This window comes from Myxocyprinus asiaticus, chromosome 14, assembly GCF_019703515.2.
Source record: "Myxocyprinus asiaticus isolate MX2 ecotype Aquarium Trade chromosome 14, UBuf_Myxa_2, whole genome shotgun sequence".
NCBI lineage: Eukaryota > Metazoa > Chordata > Actinopteri > Cypriniformes > Catostomidae > Myxocyprinus > Myxocyprinus asiaticus.
Window position 1 is genome coordinate 46691306 of NC_059357.1, and position 27120 is coordinate 46718425.

Consider the following 27120-nt stretch of genomic DNA (forward strand, 5'->3'; position numbering starts at 1 on the left):
GTAGATTTGGCTTGAAAATTGGGGTGGTTGCAGCATGAAGCATTTACATGTATTCATTGAACATGGTATAAATTAGTATACTTATATTTATAGCCCATGGATCAAAGAAATGAGTTCATATTGAGGAAACGGTGCACCTGATAAGTATTCCACTGAGGATTTGACACGCATTTCTGAGGTACTTAATACAAGGAGAATGCATAAAATGATGTCTGTGTCTCAATGATTATATCTGGAGTATCAAATTTAATTTCACATCACTTCTATGTTGTTGTATCCTTTTCCGATAAATATATTTAATACAAAGCCCAACTGTTCCGTATTAATACCTAGGAATTGCTCAGCAGCAGGGTAGAATCTATATATTATGGAGTTTAGTTAAAATCTTCATCCACCAACTGAAACAAAACAGGAACAAAAGCAACAACACAAAGGTAGTTAAGGTGGGACAGGTATCGTACTTGGTGTGACAGTCATTCCATGCTAAAGAACCTTGGATTCCTGGAATCATGCGATATCGTTACGCATGCGCCGATTTGCCAACACCCCGCATGCACACTGCAGAAGCACAAGCGCACACACACATACATGTAGGGGCTCTGAAACATCCACATCCTCCGTCAGTCTATATACAGCTAACATACTGTCAGCATAGAAAACATAGCAGATAAATACAAGAGATCAACCTGAGATCAGGCTGCAGGAGATACATATAACAAAGGTCTGCTGATACCAAAGCTATCTCTAATTAGCCAAACTAGTTTTTTTTTTTTTTTGTTTGTTTTGTTTTTTGTGGATAATCTAAACATAGAATCCATCTAAGTTAGTAAAAGCACATTCAGTTCTTAGTATAAAATTTGCAGGATAACATATGCCATCTCTGTATGAACAAAAATCTTGGTATATAGTGTAACCTTTAGTGTAACAGTAAACAAAGTGCTCTACATTAAAGAACTCACAGATACTAAGATCTAAAAAGATAAAAATATTATACACTGTACATATACAGTATATTTGATAAGAACTGTAGGACATATAGTTAAACACAATGAGTATTTCTTATCAAAAGACAAACACTAGGCTGCACACTACCAGAGACGGGGTTATATTAGAGGTTATACATATCTGAAAACCCAATATGTTTCACAAAAAGGGAATTGCAAAGAGCTTGATTTTTATGACAATAACCACTGGGGGAATCTTTCCCACCAACATTAAAAGAACAAAATAGAAATTATATTTTGCTTAGAACAGGGGTTTTCAATCTTTTTCATGCAAAGTACCTCTAAATATGACAATCCACTTGAAAGGGATCCCCTTTTTAAAATATAATGGCAGCTTTGTATTTTCATGTATGACCCATTTATACTGTGTGGGAAAATAGTAACAGTGCTGTTATAAATAAAACATGTTGTTTGCTAAATTAAATAATTGGCTTTTATATGGTCATTGTACTAAAACAAAAGAAAGTAATAAAGTATTATGTTGAAAGTATTTACTTTGTATTAAGTTGACAGCATATCTTTTTTCTACCCACTATGAGAATATTATTGTATTCTTTACTCTTTCTTTCAAACCCTCAGTTTGAAAACCCCTGGCTTAGAAAACACATATACAGCTCTGGAAAAAATGAGAGACCACTGCAAAATTAGCAGTTTCTCTGGATTTGCTATTTATAGGTATGTGTTTGAGTCAAATGAACATTTTTGTTTTATTCTATAAAGTACTGACAACATTTCTCCCAAATTCCAAATAAAATTATTGTCACTTAGAGCATTTATTTGCAGAAAATGACAACTGGTCAAAATAACAAAAAAGATGCAGTGTTTTCAGACCTCGAATAATGCAAAGAAAACAAGTTCATATTCATTTTTAAACAACACAATACTAATGTTTTAACTTAGGAAGAGTTTAGAAATCAATATTTGATTGGAATAACCATGATTTTCAATCACAGCTTTCAAGCGTCTTGGAATGCTCTCCACCAGTCTTTCACATTGCTGTTGGGTGACTTTATGCCACTCCTGGTGCAAAAATTCAAGCAGCTCGGCTTTGTTTGATAGCTTGTGGCCATCCATCTTCATCTTAATCATATTCCAGAGGTTTTCAATGGGGTTCAGGTCTGGAGATTGGGCTGGCCATGACAAGGTCTTGATCCGGTGGTCCTCCATCCACACCTTGATTGACCTGGCTGTGTGGCTTTGATTGACCTGGCTGTGTGGCATGGAGCATTGTCCTGCTGAAAAAATCAATCCTCAGAGTTGGGGAACATTGTCAGAGCAGAAGGAAGCAAGTTTTCTTCCAGGATAACCTTGTACGTGGCTTGATTCATGTGTCCTTCACAATTCCAGCCTTGCTGAAGCACCCCCAGATCATCACCGATCCTCCACCTGGTCATCTAATGGTTAGACAGGGACCTGGAGAGGCCTTCAAGCCACAGTGTCTCGCACCCACTGTGAAATTTTGTGGAGAATCTGTGATGATCTGGGGGGTGCTTCAGCAAGGCTGGAATTGGGCAAATTTGTCTTTGTGAAGGATGCATGAATCAAGCCACGTACAAGGTTATCCTGGAAGAAAACTTGCTTCCTTCTGCTCTGACAAAGTTCCCCAACTCTGAGGATTGTTTTTTTCTCTGATTCTCTGAGTTGGTCACAAGAGTCGCGGATGTTGAGAAACGAATCGATTATCTGGAGTCGTCGGAAAGGGAATTATCCGCTAATCCGCCCGCATCCAAAACAGACTTGGAAAACATTTTGGAAAAATTGGAAGATCTTGAAAATAGAAATCGAAGGAACAATATACAAATTATTGGAATTCCTGAGCATGAAGAGGGCAGAGATATGGTGAAATTCCTGGACGAGCTCTTCCCGAGTCTGCTCGACATAACAGGCCATAAACTGGAAATCGAGCGAGCTCACAGAGTCCCGGCTCGCAGATCTGCTGAGGGAGACAGGGCCCGATCAATTTTGGTCAAATTTCTGAGATCATCCGATAAAGATCTCGTGTTGCGCCAGGCGAGGAGCAAAGGAAAGCTTTCTTGGAAGAATCACAATATTTTCTTGTTCCCGGACTTTGCGAATTCGACAAGAGAGAGACGCGATCGGTTCAAGGAATGTAAGAAACTCTTATATCAACGGAAGATCGCTTTTGCACTGATGTTTCTGGCCAAACTGAGAATAGACACCAAAGACAGCCGCAAAGTATTTTTATGCCCCCAAAAAGCACTGTCTTTTATAGAAACTATGGGTGAGTAAACCATTGCATGTTACTTATGTGAGTGGACTGACTCGCTGTACATAACTCGACTGTTTAAGGAAGCTGGGCGCCATTTTTGTTTCTTTCTGCATTGGCTCCGCCTAGCAGCTGGAGTTTGTTTTGTGGAATGACTCCTTCAAGAAACTTTTGCACTGATGGAAGATCGCTTTTACACTGAAGTTCCCGGCCAGATTGAGAATGGACACTATAGATGACCGCAAAATATCCACATGCCCACACAAAGGATGTCTTTTATAAAGCTGACGGACTGAGTAAGTCATGATGTATTTTTTTTTTTTTATGCGGCCTCCAAGTAAATTTGTCTCTTGATCATCCGAGGAACCGGGATGTCTATTTTGTTTCTTTTTGTGCTGGTTCCGCCTAGTGGCTGGAGCTTGTTTTGTGGAATAACACTACTTCGGGACAGTTATGGATGAATCTGTTCGTTCTTTGTACTTATGCCTCCTGTTGGCTGGAGTTTGTTTTGTGGAGCATTTTCGCGGGACATTGGAATGATTACGTCATCTGCTGCACTCATAACAGCCGGCTCACTGAACAATTGTTTGTCTGTCCGAGGAAACTGAACAGCTTTATATCAGCTGGAGTTTGTTTTGTGGAGGAACACACCTTCAAGACAGTTCTGTGAATGAATTTACACGTTCTTTCTGTTTGTTCTGCATGTTGGCTGGAGTCTGTTTTACAAAGTATTTTCTGTTATGTACTTTTGCCTCACAAAATCTGTATAGAAGCACCGGACTTGAGCAATCCATTGGCAAAGTTGATGAGGGGGTTCTCGTATGTGTACGTACGTACCTTTTGTGTTTAGAGGGATTGACGCCGGTTGGCGCTGTCGTGCGCGGGGTTAATGCGCACGTTTTTCTTTTTTCTGTTTGTTTTGTTCTGGAGAAAGTTCGGGGTTTGACTGTTGCATTGATGTTGAAATGTGGTCTTTGTAATCTTGTTTTTGACACACAATTAATTTTTTCTATTATGTCAAATGTCAATTGTTAAAATGAGTGGGATATCTTTCTCCACATGGAATGTGAATGGGTTGGGGCACCCCATAAAAAGAAGGAAGGTTATTTCTTTTCTTAAATGTAAGAAATATGATATCGTGTTTCTTCAAGAAACTCATCTTTCCCCAAAGGAAGCTGAAAAATTTGGGAAGATATGGAGTGGGCATGTTTCCTTTAGTACTGGCTCAAGTAAGAGTAGGGGGGTCATTATATTGATAAATAAACATCTGCAATTCAAATGCCTCAAACAGATTAAAGATAAATCAGGAAGGGTCATTGTTGTTCTAGCAGAAATTCAGGGGCAAAGGTTGATTTTGGCTAATATTTACGCACCTAACGCTGATGATCAGGGCTTTTTTATAGATCTTGAAGGGATGTTGCAAGCCACTGGCACCCCTCATGATATAATATTGGGAGGAGACTTTAATCTATTGATGGACTCAGTCCTTGATCATAGTGAAGCAAAAGTGTGTAAGTCCCCTAGAGCAATGGTGACACTTCACAGGATGTGTAAAAATCTTGGTCTTGCAGATGTTTGGCGACTTTTGAACCCATCTGGTAGAGACTATACATTTTTTTCATCAGTCCTTAAGATTTATTCTAGAATTCTTTTTTTTTTTTTATATCTAAATCCCTCATTTAATCTGTTATTGATTGCTCAATTGGAAACATTTTAGTCTCAGATCACGCCCTGGTGAGTTTAGGGGTGTTGCCACATACGGAGAAAAAGAAATCATACAGCTGCCACTTTAATGTATCCCTTTTGCAAAATCCTGATTTCCAACAGATGTTAAAGACTGAAATCAATGTCTATATGGAGACCAACTGGTCCTCAGTATCCTCTGTGGGCGTGGCTTGGGAGGCACTTAAGGCGGTTCTTAGGGGTCAGATCATCCAGTATGCCTCATTCACCAAAAAATCCAAAGCACGAGAACTAGTGGAGTTGGAAAGGAATATTAAAAATGTCGTCTGATAGCCTCAGAGAATTGACCCGATTGAAATACAGATATGATACTATTTTGTCGCGGAAAGTGGAGTTTTGGTTATTCAGGGCAAGACAGTCATATTTTGAGTCAGGGGACAAAGCCGGGAAGCTTTTGTCTAGATATATAAAGCAGAGAGAGTCTTTTTCTACCATTCCTTCGGTGAAATCTGCTGGTGGTGAAATTTTTACATCTGCCATTGATATTAATAATGCCTTTAAAGAGTTCTATCTTGATCTCTATAGTTCCATGTCTTCGTCTACTGATGATGATATTAGAAATTTTGTGGAACGATTAGAACTCCCTAAATTGACGACTGAGCAAAAAAAACTCTCTTGATTCTGTGATAACCTTGGAGGAACTTTACGAGGTAATTAAGGCCTTACCTATAGGCAAGTCTCCGGGGCCAGATGGCTTTGCTGCTGAATTTTTTAGATCTTATGCTACAGAATTGGCTCCACTTTTGTTAGAAGTTTATTCGGAATCATTAAAAAATGGAAAGCTTCCTCCAAGTTACCATCCAATTTCCCTGATCCAGCTAGATGTAAAATTTTTGGCTATAGTTTTGGCTAACCTATTATGTAAAGTTATGACATCTCTTATACATATAGATCAGATGGGGTTTATTCGGGGTCGTAGCTCTTCTGATAAAATTAGATGTTTCATCAATATCATGTGGTCAGTGGCGAATGATCAGACTCTGGTCGCTGCCATCTCACTTGACGCCAAAAAGGCATTTGATATGGTAGAAAGGGATTATCTTTTTAAGATTTTGGAAATGTATGGGTTCGGGAGTACGTTTATTGGTTGGATCAAGTCACTTTATAGACACCTGGTAGCGGCGGTACAAACAAATGGATTCATTTCAGATTATTTTACGCTGAATAGGGGCACCCAGCAAGGTTGCCCTCTTTCCCCATTATTGTTCTGTCTTGCCCTGGAACCATTAGCAGCCACAATAAGAAAGGAGGATCATTTTCCAGGGGTGATGGCGGGAGGCGTGGCGCTTTAGCTTCTGCTTTATGCAGATGATATTTTATTATTCGACTCTGACCCAACTAAATCTATGCCTTGCCTCCACAGAATTATTAATTCCTTTTCCAAATTCTCAGGATACAAAGTCAACTGGTCTAAATCCGAAGCTTTGGCTCTGACAGCGTACTGTCCAGTAATAGCCTTCCAGCCAGGTGCCTTCCAGTGGCCCAAACAGGGCAATAAGTATTTGGGTATTTTATTCCCAGCAAATTTGTCTGATTTAGTTAGAGTTAATTTTGACCCTTTAATAAAAAGGATTTTTAGCGATGTAGACAATTGGGCTTCATTACATTTATCGATGATTGGGAAGGTTAATGTTATTAAAATTAACTGTATTCCAAAATTTAACTACCTGCTACAGTCTCTCCTGTTAGATGTCCCCCTCTCTTATTTCAAGCAATTTGAGAGCATAGCGAAGTCTATTATTTGGAGTGGCAAACGCCCCAGATTACATTTTAGTAAACTACATAGGCCGATTGACAAAGGTGGGCTAGGCCTACTCAAGATTTTGTTTTATTATTATGCGTTTGGTCTCAGACATTTGGCTCATTGGTCGCTTCCACCTGAAAGAGCCCCTCCCTGGTTCTGCATTGAACAAGAAGTTCTTGCCCCTATTTTGCCATTTCAAAGCCTTTCTGCCAATCTAACCAGAGAAGTTAAATCACACCCCGTTATTTCACATTTGCACTCAGTATGGACAAAAGTGTCCAGAGTGTTTAATTCAGATATTTATCTAAATGTTGCCTCGAGCCTATGGCTAAACCCCAAACTATGCATTGATAAGTCCCCTTTTTGTTGGTCGGAGTGGATTGCGAGGGGGGTTAATACACTCGGTGATCTTTATGAGAGTGGTGTGATGAGATCCTTCGAAAATTTGGTTCAATATTTCGGGATCCCCAGATCTCAGTTTTTTTAGGTATCTTCAGCTACGCCACTTGCTCTGTACTATTTTTGGGAATAGCATACACCCCCTAAAGCAGCAGATACTCTGGGAGTGGTGATTTCTGCTTTTGGAAAAGGTCATGAGGCATCAGTGTATTACTCCCTGCTAATTCAGAGTCTGGGGGACGGAGTCTCAACCACACTCAAGAGATTATGGGAGAAATATTTAAACTTAGAATTGGAGGAGGGAGAATGGGCTAGGATTTAAGAAAACAAAAACTGCATGCAGAGATGCAAGGGCGCACCTTATACAATTCAAGATTTTACATCGGTTCTATTGGACCCCCTCTAAATTGTATAGGCTTGGTCTTAAAGACACACCCACCTGCTGGCGATGCCAATCAGTGGACGGAGATATAACCCATGTCTTTTGGGGGTGTGTTGAAATTCAAAAGTTTTGGTTAAAGGTGCAGAGTCTGGTGTGCGATGTGTTAGGCATTCAGGTATCATTCTGCCCCAGACTCTGTTTCTTGGGTGATGGGGCGGTCATTGACATTGAAAGTAGACACATAAAGAGTTGGGTCTTAACTAGTGTCATGACTGGCAGGCAGATCATTTTGAGGGGCTGGAGGTCAGCTGGAGCGCCCTCTTTTCAGGAGTGGTGCACGGAGATGGGAAGGCTGGCGGCCTTTGAGGAAGTAACATTCAGAGGAACGGGGAGGTATAAAGTGTTCGTGGAGAAATGGGGCGGGTATTTGTCATTTGTGGATATGTGATTATTGTTGTTGTGTTTATCTGTTTATTTTATTTTATTTTTTTGTGCATGTGTGTGTCTATGTCATTTGGGACCATTGTTATGTTGTTGGGGTTAGGGTGGGATTGGGAGGGGTAATAGTTGGGGTTAAGTTTGATTCTATGTATATATTTGTTTTGTCTTATGAGTTACATATATGTGAATCAATAAAAATTGTTAATCAGAATTTTGCAATGGTCTCTTAAATTTTTCCAGAGCTGTATGTATATAGAACATTATTTGACATTTTGAAAACAATTAACATTCCCATGTTAATAATAAAATTTTGAGTTGTTTTGATGTTTGGAGAAAAAACAGATAATGTAAAATTATTTTTATTTTATTTTCATTTTTGGGGTTAAATGTGATGTTCTTGATAGGTTTCGCGAGATTCTCCCCACTACAGTTCAAAGTGCAACATTTTTGGCCTTTTTTCACATTCTTTGTGACTGTTTGAGTCTATCAGTGGAAGTTTTCTTTAGTATAATATGCTGGATTTTAACTGAAGACCATTACCTTTACAAATCAAAATATAGTGACTCTATTGGATTTTAAATGTCGCATATACCTCTTGCAACATTTGCAAACTGGTCTCTCAGAATCACGTTATTTTACCAAAATTTTTGCAAAATGATTTTACGCACCGTATGTATTGCGGCAGTTTCCAAGTGAATGAACAGTAGAGGCGCTACAACAATGATTTTTATTCCAAATTACGGGTAAAATAGCAGATTATCAGTCCATAAACACTTATTTTTCACTCTGTTCCTCACACAATGATATCTAAACGCATCTAAACAGAGCAGACCATGTTAGTCGATACGTGAGCCGAAAGTGTTATAGAAGCGCCACAAAATTATGTGGTTGCTTTAGCAATTGTTTTTCATCACATATTTGCTTTGATTTTGCTATTGGTTAGGTTTAAGTTGAAGGTTTAGGGTAGGGAGGTACGTTTTGTTGATATAAACTCGATAGCATTAACCTCAAAAACCTCATCTGTTTGTGAGAACATTTCACTCACTTCTAGTGCCACACAGTGGACATTTAACTTTGGAACTGCCACAATACGTGTTATGAACCATGTGATATAATTTTGCACACATGTTGCCACAGTCACATAATTTTCAAGAGATCAGGCTGTACATTTACCCGTCGTTACCCAACTGTGCTGATTTTGGGTGAAAACGTGTGTAAAATTGAGAGTACTACACACTTTTTGGAAGCTGAAAACATAATCAGATTAACCAAAATATTTAATAAACTAACACACAATGGATAGGAGATTTGTCAAACTTTGTGAATGATTGGTGTTCCAATTCTGCAGACAAAGAGCTTTCTGTTGAGTTCTTTAGATGCTGATTCCATGTGGGTCTGCCAGTTACCAATGAAGAATCACACAGTCTCACAATTTGTACATTTAGATCAAGAGAGAAACATCTGTATATGTTGAGCTAGGCAAGCAGGCAGCAATTGGATCAGAAGCTGTCATGCTAAAACTTCGGGAGTGGTTCAAGGGTTCAAGTGTCAGCCCAGGTCAAGTTACGGGACATTAGCAAATTAATATGCATATACTGTATAGAGCTAGATATAAAAAACTTTTTGATGCAGCTATATTTTGGCACTCCTATAACAAGATTTACAAATATATAATTCAGGAACATTAGAAATGGCAGTAGAGAAGATATAAGGGATAGGACACAAAAACCTGCTTCATGTCAAGCATGCTGCACACACAACTAATCTGAGGTCTGGAACAAGGGATCGCTCACCATTTCCACCATCAAAAATATCTGTAAGCTTTGTAAAAATACACTGGTCTTTGGCCTGCACACAACACCTTTCTGCATACAGGCATTAGACAAACTTTAATTGCTATGAGGACGTACAGCACACTCATTATTACTCTGTTCCAAACCCTAGTGAACTTGCTTGCTGACCACTGTCTGCATAGGCAGCCGCCTTCTATGGAAACCTCATTAGTGATGGATTTGGAACACCTACACAGGTTACCACTCCACGCACCACACAAATACTCACTCCTCAAGGGAGACTTGACATTAGCATGATGCTAATCTAACAACACAAAAGACTAAGTAGATAGGTAAAGTTTGTCAAGAGAAACTTTGATGTTAGCTTGGTTTGATCTGATCTAGGGGTTCTGTGAGGTCTAATGTGGTTTCTTGATGGTCTGATGAAGTTTAATAAGGTCTGACGTGGTCTCTAGTGATTCTAACGTGGTCTGATATGGTCTAATGTAGTATGAGTCTGAAGTGGTCTGTTGTGGTCTCTATGGGGTCTGATGAGGACTAATGCAATCTGTAATGGTCTAATGTGGTCTGATGTGGTCAAATGTGGTCTTTCTCAAGGTTTATCAGTCTGTCTGACTTTGTGTCTGACAGGAAGGCCTGTATTACCTTTAACTTCAAACTTTGAACTATTTAAAACTTTCAAGCCATGCTTTGCCAAGCCAACATCAAAGTTTGTCTGGAGTAGACAAACTTTACCAATCTAGTTTACATATGCATTTTTTTTCAGTTTAAATAGTCTTGGCCTCTTTGAACATTCTGTCAATGGAAGTATATAGGATTTTGGGAAAACCGTAAGTCCGATTAGTTAGAAAACTTCTTGCCATATATGGAATGCTTGAGCATTTTGAGCTGTCCGAACATCCTCCTTGAGCATCTCGCCGCTAGCATAAATAGGCATCCTGTACAGGATTTTTTCGGCCAAAATACGAGACGTACAGGACAGTAAGCAACTCCCTAGACAGCTCACTAGGTTTTGGAACAAACTAATATCATCTAAATTAGGTATTGCCCTCAAAGTGTGAATGTGGACACAAGCTTTTATGATATATTTTCATTCCGCCACTAAACCCCCCCACCCCCCCCGATCCAGTGTCCCCTCAGTTCATATATGTTCAGATAAAGGGTATTCAACTGTCTACAAAGATTTGGTGTGTTCATAAATAACGTTGATGCGATTGGTAGTTTGAGCTGGTCGGATGGTCACTTCTTCATCGGGCCGTCTCATACCACACTGTGAAGCGATGCTGGGTGGATGAACTCCGGGTTTATGAATGAGAATCCAGCAAATTCACTCTGGTCAATGTTGGCAATGACCAGTTGGTCTGGAGGAGTCAGCATGGGCTGCGCGCGTGTGAAGAATTTGTCAAAGTTCTCCGCTGCTTTGCCGCACTGTGACAGGAGGGGGAAATAAAGAAAGAGGGTGGGTTATTTTTAGACTAAATTGAAAAGCTGGCAGTGTGCCTGAGAGAAAATGTATTCATAAGGACTTCCGCCATTGACGTAATATACACGCATGTGTCCAGTAAATGGAGTATTTCAATGAAGGAGAAAGGGACTATTAAAGGGCTGCATTTAAAGGATGAAATATCTGCAGCCCAGCTCTAGCGCCTGCGGCGTACCAATGGGGTCCTTCTTTTAACCCTGGGGCTTTATAAATACAGGGTCACAGGTGTGGATGAATCAGGTGAATCACAAACTTTAAAACACATACAGACACCAGCAGGGGGAAGATCAGCTCACATGGTGGGTGGTTTTGATGCAAACACATAAAAAGATCCTTAAAATAGACCAGGTGAACTTAGGACATCCCTGCCATCTCTTTGCCCAAACACACCCACAGCTTTCTAGTCACTAACCTAGGGTGCATTTCCCATACAACTACGTAACTCACTGCTTAACCACCATTGTACAATTCATCATTGGAGAAATTAACTAGCTAGTCATGACTGGTTCCCGAAACCGCAGTAACTATGTCGCACATCCATCGTTCGAACCATGTTGGTTCAGCAATATAGAGCTGTCATTTATGACGTTACGCAGGAGGTGGAGTAATAACTTCTGTGAATATCAAATTACAATAGCTCATTTAAACGTACTCCAGAAACCACGAAAGCTGATGCAACAGATACATTGCGCTCCAATAGTGGGGTTTCCCTTTACATCAGACTTCGGGATTCCCCCGACGCACTTCAGCACATACACAAATGCGCACTCTTCATACTGTGTATGTCATGTTCTCCAACAGAAGCCGTGTGTGTTAAAATGCTTTCTATTAACAGCCTTTAATCCCTTAAATGGCTTCACTCACGTTTATGTGATGTTTCAGAAAGCCGCTTTCTGCAAAACCCCAAAATAAACTTTTTCTTAAGTGTATGTAAAAGTGGTGAAAGTCTTGACAGAATGAAAGATACTGTATATATGGAATAAAAGATATAGAAGCCTCAGCGATGTGAAATGATGTCCACACAGCAAACTAACAAGGAACTATGCTTCTAACCACAGGTGGAGAGCTGCAGTACCAACCACATAACTTTGCAATGCGAGACTAGGGTTCCTGGAAACACCAAATCGTTCAACTATGTTGGTTACGATGGAACTTGCGACCATAGTTGGCTAACGATGCTTTTGGGAAATGCACCCCAGGATGGCCGATTAACCCGATTTACACTGATGAATCGAGCCAAAAGGGCAATTTGTTTCAATGTTCCAGTAAAGCTCCTAAAGGGTTAGTTTACTCAAAAATTTATAATTTACTTATCATTTACTCACCCACATATTGTTCCAAACCTGTTTGACTTTCTTTCTTCCAAAAGGAGAATGGCGACTGATGCATTCAGTCCCTAACATTCTAGCAAACATTCCTTTATGTTCTACTTATTGTGAGAATGAAAGATATAAAGGATTGTAACAACATGAGGGGGAGCAATGATGACAGAATTTTCATTTTTGGGCAAACTATTCCTTTTATAATGTGGGATTTATGTAGTCTATATCTTTTGAATAGGCCTGTATAAAGAAATAGCTGGCATTCAACACAAAGGTGAAGGCAAATGGGTACAGGCATACACACACTTACCACTTTGGGTTTGAATGGAGGTTGGATCTCTCTGTTTGCGAGTCGTTCCCAGTCAATTCTGCGGAAGAAAGCCTGCTCTTTTATATCTCTCTCACCCTCTGGACTGCAACCCAGACGCTTAGACGGGTGCTTCGTCATCAGCTGTGTGTGTGTGTGGAGGAAAGAACAGAGATTATTAAACGAAAGTGACAGAGAAGACCCTTCCTCATATTCTTTTCCCATCTCTTTGCTATTACAGTACATTTAGTACTAAGTCAATACAAACTTTCCCCCCAATAGTGTAGTGCCCGCCTGCTTTTTCATCTGTCTAGATTCCAGAAATATGTTTCCCCATTCATTTTTCTATAGGTATTTCATAAAATCCTTCATAAAAGAGATCTTCATAAAAGCCATGAACTAAACCAACCAGTTTCAAGGTGAACCACAACTTTACAAACTTTTATTTGATTTTTGAAGCAAAAAAGTATTTGAAAATCTGATAATTTTTTTTTTTTTAAAAACCCACAAAAGTACAAATGTGTATTTAACTTCTTTAACGAGAGAATGAACTACAATCCCATGAAGTAGGGGTGAGCGATACGACCAAAAATCTTATATCATGATATGAGAAAAGTTATATCACGGTAACGATATATATCACGATATAGTAATTTTTTTTCTGGAAAACCAATAAAAATCACTTAACAAATAACCATTTTGTAATGCCTATTTTTGGAAAATCTAGTCAGTGAAATAAATACTTTTTAAATGAAAACTACTTCCTCTTATATAATTTTCTCTTTATTTATGTAACGAGTGCTGGCACTGGCAATGATGAAGACGATGACGTGAAGAACCCAAGTGCAGTTTATTTACAAACGTGATAACCAATAACCCTAACTACAAACGTGAAACATAAACATGAACTTGACTATGGCTAAAAACATGGCTTGACAAAAACATCTACACTCACATTCAATACTTGACAAAGACACAATGGAAAACATGAGGCTTAAATACATGGACATGGGGGAACATAAACCAATGAACAAACAGAACTCATAACAAGCTAACAAGACAATTAACCAATAAACCAATGAAAACATGACACATGAACATGGAGGGAAAACATGAAATCACATGACAAGGGAACAGGAACTAAACTTTTCAAAATAAAAGACACGAATCAACAAAATACACACGACATATCCCCCCCACTAAGGGGCGGCTCCCGACACCCCAACACATAAACAAAACACGTAAAACACGACATAAATTCAAAGTTCTGTAGGGAGCTAGGGGGGGGGGGTGTATTGAGGCGTGGGGCATGGCATGGCGAGAAAGGGCAATGGGCATGGGACCAGGGCAAAGTCTGTGGGGGGTGAAGCCATGAGAGGCTCGAGGGGCGGAGCCATGGAAGGTGGAGCAGTGAGAGGCTCAAGGGGCGGAGCCATGGAACTTGGTGCCTGGAGAGTAGCCGAAGACTTGAAGGGCCAGGATGGAGCCGATGGAAGGGAGGACCAAGGCGGAGCTGGGGGATCGGAAGACTGAGGTGGAGCCGGTGGGACTGAGGACCAAGGTGGAGCTGTAGGGAAGGAGGTCCTCGGTGGAGCTGACAGATCGGAGGGACGAGGCGCTGCCAGAGGATCGGAGAGCCAAAGCGGAGCCAGGTGACCGACAGACCAAGGAGGAGCCGGAGGGAAGAGGGATCCCGGCAAAGCCGACAGGCTGTAGGACCGCAGTGGAGCTGAGGGAACGCCGAGCTGAGGCAACGTCGAGGGACCGACAGGCCAAGGCGAAGTCCAGGGCTCAGAGGGTCCAGGCGGGGTCGGAGGGCCGAAAGTTCCCCTTGCCTGCTCAGGAGAACTAAGGGTGGGTATAAGGGTGGGAACCATCTCCAGGTCCAACTGCTCAGGTGTGGCTGTGACGTGGCATGGAGCAGGCTGAGGCGTTGCTGTGACGTTGCATGGAGTAGGCTGAGGTGTTGCTGTGACGTGGCATGGGGCAGGCTGAGGCGTTGCTGTGACGTGGCATGGGGCAGGCTGAGGCGTTACTGTGACGTGGCATGGAGCAGGCTGAGGCGTTGCTGTGACGTGGCATGGGGCAGGCTGAGGCGTTGCTGTGACGTGGCATGGGGCAGGCTGAGGCGTTGCTGTGACGTGGCATGGGGCAGGCTGAGGCGTTGCTGTGATGTGGCATGGGGCAGGCTGAGGCGTTGCTGTGATGTGGCATGGGGCAGGCTGAGGCGTTGCTGTGACGTGGCATGGAGCAGGCTGAGGCGTTGCTGTGACGTGGCATGGAGCAGGCTGAGGCGTTGCTGTGACGTGGCATGGAGCAGGCTGAGGCGTTGCTGTGACGTGGCATGGAGCAAAAGATGGCACTAGCTCAGAGACCATGATGAGGAACGCTGGCTCGGCGGCAGCCATGTCGTGGACCTCTGGCTCGGCGGCGGCCATGACGTGGACTTCTGGCTCGGCGGCGGCCATGACGTGGACCTCTGGCTCGGCGGCGGCCATGACGTGGACCTCTGGCTCGGCATCTGCCTCCCCCACAGTGAATGTGGAACCAATGATCTGTAGGGCGAGGTCGATATATTGAGCCAGGTTGAGGGAACTGCGACCCCCAGGCAAAAAAAAATAAAAAATTGACTCATTCTGACCAAAGCAAAAAATTTCTTTGAAGGCGACCTCATTAAAATTCACCTGGCTGGCCAGAGTGCAAAAGTCCTCTACATACTCCTCCAGGGGACGATTCTCCTGACGTAGTCATATGAGCTTAACTGCTGGGTTCATAGTGGGGTCAAGTATTCTGTAACGAGTGCTGGCACAGGCAATGATGAAAACGATGACGTGAAGATGAAGATCCCAAGTGCAGTTTATTTACAAACGTGGTAACCAATAACCCTAACTACAAATGTGAAACATAAACATGAACTTGACTATGGCTAAAAACTTGGCTTGACAAAAACATGGCTTGACAAAAACATCTACACTCACATTCAATACTTGACAAAGACACAATGGAAAACATGAGGCTTAAATACATGGACATGGGGGAACATAAAACAATGAACAAACAGAACTCATAGCAAGCTAACAAGACAATTAACCAATAAACCAATGAAAACATGACACATGAACATGGAGGAAAAACATGAAATCACATGACAAGGGAACAGGAACTAAACTTTTCGAAATAAAAGACATGAATCAACAAAATACACATGACAATTTAGAACTTGACAAAGTTAAAAATAAAATAAACAATCAGTTTTAAATCAACCTTACCATAATACTCAGTTTCACATTATGCCAGATTTCAGTCTGATATATTGTTGACCAGTATTACTATAAACTCCTCAAGAAACTGAAGATCTTTTCAAAGTAAAGTAACAAAATATTACATCATTTTAGTAAAAAAATACACTACGAAAATAACACGTCTTGCAGAAATATAATTTTAAATGTATTTATAAACACTTCATGCAAAAAAATTGTTTTTAAAAGACAGAATTAATGCGGAGCGCATCTTTTGGCTTTCATAATATTCTTTAATGTGCTTCATTTTTAAGTGTTAAAACAGATTGTTAGTATTACCACAAGTGATTATCGTTGCGTGACAGTTTGCGAATAAAATTTGTCTAATCTGTGTCAGCTTTTGTGAACCAGATGTTGCACCTGTTTTAATAACAAGCTACTCTCACTGTTCTTTTGATCACATCAGCAAAAATGTATCAAATGATGGAGACGTTCAGATATGCGGTGTAGTCGAGCGCACCTCGTCATGTTAAAGAGATGATCCAGGTATCTGGATCACAGTGACTCTGTCCCAGCAGCGTGTGTCAGTCAGATCACGGTGGACTTCTGCATCATCTGCTGTAGAGTGCTCAGAACCAGCCCGCAAAATCAGAATAGCAAAGAATCAGCCATGAGTTTGTGGGTGCGTTTGCCTGATCTGCATAATTCCTTTAGTGAATCTGGCGTTAAACCAGCACATGCAAATAACTGGTGAATTCATTCCCTGCTCAAGCCTGGTTTCAGTTTCACGTGAAGTGTGCCCACTGATAGATACGGTCATGTTGCACATACACGATAGAGCAAAATCTCTGTCGACTGACACTTTATATCGTCGCCACAATATATATCATCATATCGCCCAGCCCTACCATGAAGCAATGCGAATGACAATCAAATTAAAAATTATGGAAAAATATAAAACTGATCTGAAGTTGTTGATTATAAGTATAAAAACAATATTTTTTAAGTGTATATTGCAACATACTGTATGTATTCCGTCCGATATGTAAAAATGTATAAGTAGTTGAGAGCGTAGGAAGACCGACTCGATTACATTATTTGCAATGATTTTTGTCGCAATGTATACAAACCTATTTTCTGATTGGTGGATCTGACTTGAGGATTATGGGTAGTGTAGTTCTTCCCTGGAAATTGGGCTATCAAACTATTTTTTAAAACATTTTTAAGAATGCGGACTGATGGCTTTCACAGAAGCATATACCATCAATAAACAACCTTGAAGCTCAAGTTAGGTCTGCCTGTTATTGTTAAAAATGTATTTCTCTTTGAAAAAAATAAATGGGATTTTTTCTTCCAGAACCAGTCTTTTGTTCTCTATTATGTTTTTTGTTTTTTTTAATCAAAGCTGCAACTTAAATAACTCAAATAAATAATTTATCTGAAACTACCATTAAAGTCTTGTTAACATTCACTATTTCAAGATATAAATTCTTATATTTAATAATAATTATATTAAATGTTTCTAAGTCTTTACTGACATTCATATCTCCACCTTAAATCAAATTAAATTTTCCTTTTTCTCATAAGAGGACATAAGCAATAATGCTGGAAAGACAAATGAAATGAACTATTATTATCTTCCACACAGCTATTGTAGAAGGTGATATTTTCATGACTGACAGTATTATTAAAATACATCAGTTATTTATCACGGCTAAGAAATTAATTCCGATATTGCCTCTGCATTATTTCTCCCTCATTCAGTGGAAGACAGAGGAGACAGGAATATAAATGAATAAAAGAGCTCCTGCTAATGTGTACAGACTCACCCCTTTACAAATGGACACGGCCTCTTTAGACAGGGATTTGGGGTAGGATACGTTGTGCTCCATTATGGATTGAAACAGCTCATCCTCGTCCTCTCCATCAAATGGAGGCTATTGTTAGAAATAGATAAAAAAAAAAAAATCTCTTGATAGTTGATATGGAATATACACAATGTATTTCCCTCTAAGACTACATGAAAATCATTAACAGTTTCATTACATTTACACCTTCTTACTATATCAACTTGACAAAATATTCACCCCCATTCATTATGACAGATTTTTCTGGTTTGAAAAGTCGGTCCCACTTTATATTTGATGTCTTCAACTACTATGTACAAACATTAAAATACATACAATACAATGTACTTATTGTGTAACTACATGTTGTTCTAAAAATTCTCACAAGATTCACATTTGCTGCTACTGAGGTTGAGGTATGGGTAGGGTTAGGGTTTAGGGTTTAGGGTAGGGTTGGATTAGGGGTAAGGTTAACAGTATAACTACAGATGTAATTAAATGCAGGTACTTTCAATGTAAAACAATGCAACAACATGTATGTACACAATAAGTACATTGCATCAAATGCTTAAGTGCATAGTAGACACCTAATATAAATGGAGTCCTGTACTTATTGTGTATGTGGGTGTTCTTCAACTTTAGGAACTTCTAACACTGTGCACTTCCAGAAAGTTAAGTCTTGATAAAACATTTTTCACTCTTGCTTATTTTAAAAAAATTTGTCAACTAACAATGTCCAACATTGTATGTACATGAAAGTCATGAAAGTCGTGAAAACTCTCACCACATTTCCAGCACATTTCTAATTCTGTATCGTGTTTAATAGAATTCTGTGGTGAAAATGACACTGGTGGAAATTAAATTTGTTATGTTTTCTACTTTGACATCATTACACCCTTGGCCACTGACACTCAGTCGGAAGTAAAAAGGAGAGGGCAGGACAGATAAGCCTTTTTCTGCACACCAAAGTAGACTATTTTTAAATGTTTTTCTATATAAACATGCACTAGACATGTTTACTGTATATAGAAAAACATTTAACAATAGTGACTAGTGACAAGCGGGACGTATTTAACAGTCAGTATGCATCTCGCCTCATGAATGCCATTTTTAAAAGACGTTGTGTCTAGGTATAGCTTTTAAAAGAAGACACAATTTGTTCCAGTCTGCTGTGCTGCATCTGGCTGTTTTAGGTATTAACACACCAGGTAGAAAATAAAACTCCTTAAGGTAACAACTTCACATGTTCACTCTTAACAGTGTATATAGAGTTTTTAACCAGATTTTCTAAGATGGTAGCACAAGATAAAGTACAGTAGTACAATACAAAGACCTAGTATGGATACAGAACCATTAGTCTTGCTAATACAGTAATGTTTCACTATAAAGTAGCTAACCATAGCTGTTACTAAACAGACCCATCTGACTACTGTCAAAACGCCTGACAGTCATAAACCACCTTCATCCCAAATAATTAATTACCCAGAGAACGGGTCATTAGTGGACACCCAAAATTCTCAATATTTTGGAGCATCAGTATATAAAAAGCACACATATCCATCATGATTTCAGAGTGATTTTACAGTATTTTATAGGCACTGTATCCTGACAGCAGTGGGATGAGATATTACATAAGCAGGAATGAATCCAGGATGGGGGTGATTGAGTCAAAACCATCCAAATCCATCAACTGTACAACAATATTCTACTGTTGGGTAATTGGACCCAGCAGCTAAGATGTAAAAGATGTAACCCTGGTAACCATTCTGGCAAAAGTCATAGGAAGTGTGTTTCACACTGAGGCTTGGACAGCACTCTATATATTTTATATTCATCTCTAAAATACGGGATATTTGTGCAGCTTCAGAATCATTCCGTCATTTTAATCTTTTTTTTTTTTTTTTTTGATAATTGCAAATTTTTTTTTTTGCCGTTCCATTGTAGTAGCAAATCACAGTACTACACTGTAAATATAGTGGAAACTATGGTTGGTTACCATGACAAACTTTTGTAAAGCTGGACAGAACACACTCATACAGTACATAAAGTAAAGTTTCAGACTTATTTAGCAGCAATGCGGCCATGTTTTCTGACATCAAAGAAAGAATGCAAAAACTGGTTAGTCCACTTGAGCCTTCTCCCATTCCGTCCGTCACTCATTAGCCGCTTTTTCACTATCGGGTCAGTGCGAGTCAGGGCTATAAACTGGCCAGCCAGGGCCAGTAGCCTCGGACCTCGAGCCTTGAGACCAAAATCGATCTGCATTCCCACCATCGGGCCAATAGCCCTGCAGTGTTACCCTAAAACCCCCCCTTAATATGCCACCCCGGTGCCAACGTCACACGGCAATTTCACAATAAAGAGGGAAACTCAAGCTGAGGTATCATGTTAACAAGTTAACTAGAATATCGAGTTTATATAGTTTGTAAACATTAGCTAGCTAGCAAGTTAAGTTAGCATTGACAACTCACCGACCGTAACTGCCTCTTGTTTGGCCCAAGGGTAATTGGCGGAGAAAGCCCAGAGGAGGCATGATGAAGCCCCGGAAGTGATAGTGGGAATGCAACTGGCCCTGGCATGCACTAGCATGCCCTCATTTGGCCCGATAGTGAAAACATCGCATTACTTACCACTTTTGGTGCTGGGAAATTGGAAGAGCTAGGTTTTTAGTACCTCTATGCTTTATGAACTCAGATTCCCATGCTGCATTGCAATGCAAACAATATGGCAGCGTGCATAGCCGAATGCATCTTATCTATCATAATAAATTATTATAAAGATCTAAAAAATCACATTAATTGTTTGATAATATCTAATCTGTCCTCCAGTGCATCTGCTGTGAAGTGTAAGGTAAGATTTGTTTTTAATTACAGTGTGCATCAAAGAACTCACTCTGGGGGATCCGTCAGTACATGAAAAACTCACGTGTAAAAGGGTTAATATACAGTACTCTAAAAAACTACAAAACAACATAACTGAATAGAAATATAGTGATAAACAGAAGCAATTAACTAAATATTTCAAACTTAAAAAAAGAAAACAAAGTCCTTTTAAGGCTGCATGGCACTCAAGTGAACCAGTGAATTACTTATGTGAACTAGTAAATTTTTTGTAATGAACCGTCCAAAATAACGAACTCTTTAAAATGAATTGGAGTTCCCTATCTATCACTCACTCGACGTTGTGTCGATGTAGTGACACTGGGGGTCACTCTTGGGAGCCCGAGACACCTCTGGTCTTTGATAAAAGGCCAATGAAAATTGGCGAGTGGTATTTGCATGCCACTCCCCCGGACATACGGGTATAAAAGGAGCTGGTATGCAACCACTCAATCAGATTTTCTCTTTGGAGCCGAACGGTCATGCTAACTGAGCTGAATTCCCACGACTGTTCATTCACCTCTGTTGGATCTGACGGCGCATTTCAGCGGATTCTTCCTCCTCTGCACTGGTGCACTGCAGAGAATGCCCTTGGGCGCTTCGGCAGAAATAAGAGTATATTTCTCTAAAAGAGTATATTTCTCTAAAAGAGCGGCACACATGGAACGTTTTTTTAAAGACGCGTCTTTTTAAAGATGCCTTGCTTTGTGTGTTATTCCTGGTTGCGCTCGTTATCTCTTGCATTCTGACGGTAATGATCACTGTCTTTTGTGTCTGGGCACTGCTCACGCGGAGACAGCATTCGTGGATGGGTCATGTACTCATTGCGAGAACATGTCCATGGCAACGATGCGGTTGCGGCTTACCTTTGTAAGAAAGCAAGCCACCCCAGGGGCTCCCCGCCTTGGTCCTTCTACCCACGGGTATGAGGCCAGCGCGGCTAGCACTGGGGGTGATTTGGGGACCCCAATGGGACCGCATCCACCGGTAAACCCCCCACAGACCTCCCATTCCCCAGCACGCTCGTCTGCCCTGATTGGGCTTCTGGATGAGTCCGCCGGCTCGTCTCACAGCGAGTTTAACCTCTTATTCAGAGCCTGCGAAAGTGATGAGCTCTCGAGCGCAGCATCGGAGAGCGGGCTTGTCCAGTCGGATGCGGAAGCCTCAGCTGGGCTCCTCCCCTTCGGGTGCAGTCGCCCAGTCACAGGCTGACGCGGACATGATGACATGCTTTCCCGGGCAGATGGTTGGTTCCTGGGCTTGCGGCTTCACTCAAAGCCACGCCCTGCCCCATTCCTTTCTTCCCGGAAGTGCATGAAGAGCTGACATGGTCGTGGGAGGCTCTTTTTACTGCCCGGTCCCAATCTTTCAGCTTCCCCGCCCTCACTACCCTCGATGGTGGGGTGGCCAAGGGCTATTCGGCACTCTCCCTGGTGGATAAAGGCACTCGCGGAGCACCTATGCCCGCAGAACGCCGCCCCGGTGTAGAGCCCACCGCAGGAAGCAGATGCCCGTGAAAGGCTTCGAAGCGCCCCTGAGACGGGCGACCCAGGACGATGAAACCCGCTGCTCTGGAGCTGGTAAGCAGACCACTCCATCCCCCGGTCGAGGGCCGGGAGGAGAATCTTTTGTTACCTTTGCATTTAATTGCGCTGCATGCCCAAGTGGCTGCAGTACCCAAAAGTTCAGCAAGAGCGGTTTCCTTGTTCCCTGGGTCACGTATGCAGTGTGCACGGCCGTCATCACGACCACCGTCCACCACTCTATTTGGCAGGTTTGGCAGGTTTGGTGCTCCAGCAGCGGTCTCCCCGCCCCTGAGTGCCCAGCTGTGGCACAAATCTGCCCCCGATGTGACAGTCTCCACGGGTCACGAGGACAGGCCTCTTTCTCCCCTGTCCCAGGCTGTTCCGGGGGAAACAAGGAACCAGGTAAGTGCTTTGATGTCCCTGAACTCAACACGGGCACGACATGGTGTGGCACCTCGAGCTCCGCCCCGCCGCGAGGCCCAACCTGCCGGTATGTCTGACGACGTTGTCCCTTTGGTCCTCCTCGCATGAAACTTGGATGGGTGGCTTGCGCTTTCCAATTCGTCGCGATTCTGAAGGTCGCAGAGGCAGCTCTTGCCCTGTTAAGGGAAGTGGGCATTCGCATTCTCAACTATCTCGACGATTGGCTAATCCTAGCTCACTCTCGGGACATGTTGTGTGCACACAGGTACTTGGTGCTCTCGCACCTCAGCCGATTAGGGTCAACTGGAAAAAGAGCAAGCTCCTCCCGGTTCAGAGCATCTCTTTTCTCGGTTTGGAGTTGGACTCTCATTGACAACACGCCTAACGCACAGTCGGTGCTGACCTGTGTGAAGGCGTTCAAACAGAAAACAGCAGTTCCACTGAAACTCTTTCAGAGGCTCCTGGGGCATATGGCATCCTCAGCGGTGGCCACCCAGCTCGGGTTGATGCATATGAGACCGCTCAGCACTGGCTTCAGACTTGAGTCCCGAGATGGGCATGGCGCTGCGGGACACATCGCGTGGCCATCATGCCGGTCTGTCACCGTCTCTTCAGCACTTGGACCGATCTCTCATTTCTACGGGCAGGTGTTCCCCTAGAGCAGGTCTCCAGGCATGTCGTGGTCACAACAGACGTCTCCAAAATGGCTGGGGTGCTGTTTGCAACAGGCACGCAGCCGCCGGCTTATGGACGGGCCCGTGGCTGCGTTGGCACATCAACTGCCTCGAGTTGTTGGCAATTCTGCTCACCCTGCGGAGGTTCCGGCCGTTGATCCAGGGCAAGCACATGTTAGTTCGGACAGACAACATGGCAATGGTAGCATATGTCAACCGCCAAGGTGGTCTGCGCTCTCGTTGTATGTCACAACTCACCCGCCGTCTCCTCCTCTGGAGTCAGTAGCACTTCAAGTCACTGTGAGCCACTCACATCCCGGGCGACCTCCACGCTGTCACGGCAGGTTACTCTCAGGGGAGTGTGGAGACTCCACCCTCAGGTGGTCCCGCTGATTTGGAGTTGATTCGGACAGGCACAGGCAGACCTGTTCGCCTCCCAAGAATCCTTCCACTGCCTGCTCTGGTACGCCCTGACCGAAGCACCTCTCGGCATAAATGCGCTGGCACACAGCTGGCCCCCTGGCCTGCGCAAATACGCGTTTCCCCAAGTAAGCCTACTTGCACAGACTCTGTGCAAGGTCAGGGAGGACGAGGAGCAGGTCATCCTGGTAACACCCTACTGGCCCACACAGATGTGGTTTTCGGACCTCACGCTCCTCGCAACAGACACCCCCCCCCCCGGCGAATTCCCCTGAGGAAGGACCTTCTTTCTCAGGGACGGGGCACCATCTGGCACCCGCGACCAGACCTTTGGAATCTCCATGTCTGGCCCCTGGACAGGACGTGGAAGACCTAAGCGGTCTACCACCCACGGTGGTAGACATGATCACTCAGGCTAGGGCCCCCTCTACAAGGCGCCTGTATACCTTTAAGTGGCATCTGTTCACTAAGTGTTGTTCTTCCCGACGGGAAGACTCTCAGAGATGCGCAGTCGGATCGGTGCTTTCCTTCCTGCAGGAGAGGTTGGAAGGGTGGCTGTCCCCTTCCACCTTGAAGGTGTACATTGCTGCTATAGAAGCACACCACAACACAGTGGACGGTAAGTCCTTAGGGAAGCACGACCTGATCATCAGGTTCCTGAGAGGCGCCAGGAGACTGAACCCCTCCAGACCATGCCTCGTTCCCTCATGGGACCTCTCTGTAGTTCTTCAGGGTCTACAGAGAGCCCCCTTTGAGCCTTTGCAGTCAGCTGAGCCTAAGGCACTCTCCTTGAATACTGCCCTCCTGACTGCGCTCACTTCCATCAAAAGGGTAGGAGAACTGCAAGTGTTCTCTGTCATCGAAACATGCCTGGAGTTCAGTCCGGGCTACTCTCACATAATCTTGAGACCCGACCGGGCTATGTGCCCAAGGCTCCCATGACCCCTTTTAGGGATCAGGTGGTGAACCTGCGAGCGCTGCCCCAGGAGAAAGCAGACCCAGCCCTGTCATTGCTGTGTCCGGTGTGCGCTTTACACATCTATTTGGATTGCACGCAGAGCTTTAGGATCTCTGAGCAGCTCTTTGTCTGCTTTGGTGCACAGCGGAAAGGAAGCGCTATCTTCAAGCAGAAGGCCAGGGGTGCCTCTCTAACAGGCATTTGAAAAGCAGCGGGCTGGGCAACACCCAACACCTTTGCAAGGTTCTACAACATCCGGGTGGAACTGGTTTCATCCCAGGTAGTGGCACACAATACAAGTGGATAAGCCCGGGATAGCCAGCCGGGTGTATCGCTTGCACATAGCGCCTTTCACCTCCTCTGAGCTGAAGACGTGCACCATTAATTCCCAGTAGTGTTCACAAACTATGTTCCCTGGTTGACTTCCTCCAAGCCCTGTGGCAGTCGAGTTTTCGGAGAGACTCGCTGCCGGCCCAGTACACATGCTAACTAAGAGTCCTGTTCTGGGGTAGGTGCTCCGCATGTGGTGGTTCCCTGTAAGGTAACCCCATGCAATGTATATCTCCCGCTAATTCATTTCCCTGTTGGCAAACTGCGTCTTCCTTGGGCAGAGCCCCCTCTGCCACAGTCTCCATGTTTGTAGTAACTCCTCCCCCGTTGGGTAGGATCTACTATGAGACTTCTCCACATGGTCGGCAAGACCATGTGACATATTTTCCACTTAAATATCCCCCCCTCTCTTTGGGCGAGGTGTGGTCTCTGCAGTGTCCTCCCCTTGGGAGGGACACCCCCTGACTAGACCTGGCGGCCCATTCGGATAATCCCCCTTGTTTTTTAGGGAGTGGAAAAAAAGAAGGGGAAAAGAGACTATGACTGGGTTAGCCTGTCTCTATCTTTTGGGTAGTCGACTTGTCCACAAAGGGCCGTTCGACACTCATAACTATGTTGGGGGAGGTTACGTGTCGGCCTGGTGCACTGGCTACGAGGCACACAGTTGTCTGCCCGTCACACACCGGCAGTTCATGTAACACAGTTCAGCCAGTTGCGGCGTTTTGTATAGGGACCCCTACTGTCACTACATCGACACAAGGTCGAGTGAGTGACAGATATGGAACGTCATGGTTACTTGTGTAACCTCCATTCCCTGATGGAGGGAACGAGACATTGTGACCCTCCTGCCACAACGCTGAACTACCTGCTGAAATGGCAGGACCTTGTCTCAGCTCCTCAGCATAAAACCTGAATGAGTGGTTGCATACCAGCTCCTTTTATACCCGTATGTCCGGGTGAGTGGCATGCAAATACCACTCGCCAATTTTCATTGGCCTTTTATCAAAGACTAGAGGTGTCTCGGGCTCCCAAGAATGACCCCTATTGTCACTACATCGACATAACGTCATAACGAGGTTACACAAGTAACCATGATGTTCTCATTGCTAAATATAAGGGAATTGCTTATTTTTTACAGTTAATTTACTGTACGTGAACTGTCCGAAAGAATCGATTCACTTCAATGATTTGTTTTTTTCCAGTGTACATGAGAGAGGACTGTTCATGTAAGTGTTTGATTACTCCCTCCGTTACTTACTCCACTGATGCATTTACAATACAGTGTGACAAATGTAGCATTTTGTGATGCTGCAGTGCTAATCGTTGAACTACGTAGCTTGTTAGTTGAAAAGCTACAATATTGTGAAACTACTGTCACGCTACTGAAAAATGTAGCTAGTACCGTATCTACTTTTAGTTAACTACTCCCCAAAACTGTTTCTGAGTTTATATCAAACCCGAAACATTTCTTTAAACATTCATTTGTTATTAGAAAAAAATTTAAAATCTGCAGGAACACTAACTTTTGGTACACTAACAAGTTATTAGGGACCAAGCACTGAAAGTGCATAGGCACCTGTTGTATCCATTAGTGTTCTTATTAATATTCTTCTTCTTCTTCTTCTTCTTCTTCCACCATTTAAGTCTATGGCAGAACCATACATAGGAAAGTTCTGAAATTTGGCACACTCAAATTTGAGGTCTCTAACTCATACCATCTAGTGCCATCAACAGTTCAAAGTTGCACTTATGTTTATGATCATAACTTTTGATGTAACATACCATGTTTCATACCATGGTTTCAATTTCCACCCAACTAGACTTTTTGCCATTTAAAATTTTCTTAAAACACCTACTTTTTCAAACTCCTGAAAATTACTGATTTGCACAAAATTTGTCATGTATTATCTAGGGACACTGGGGACAAAAATGTATTAAAAGTTTTTTGATAGACATGACCGTTTTCGAATAACGCTTCA

At 42.6% G+C, this 27120-nt stretch overlaps 1 protein-coding gene across 3 annotated transcripts in view; it reads right to left on the reverse strand.

The window, feature by feature from the left end:
• Positions 1-4877: 4877 nt before the first annotated feature.
• LOC127452151 (protein kinase C alpha type-like) overlaps positions 4878-27120 on the reverse strand; it is a 264644-nt gene continuing 242401 nt past the window's right edge. For all 3 annotated transcript variants that reach the window (XM_051717414.1, XM_051717413.1, XM_051717415.1), the window contains 3 exons: positions 17914-18021; positions 12849-12989; positions 4878-11161 (listed from right to left, as the gene is read on the reverse strand). In XM_051717414.1, the coding sequence (XP_051573374.1) occupies positions 10994-11161; positions 12849-12989; positions 17914-18021 (417 nt within the window). In that variant the 3' untranslated portion in view covers positions 4878-10993. The remainder of the gene's footprint in view (positions 11162-12848; positions 12990-17913; positions 18022-27120) is intronic.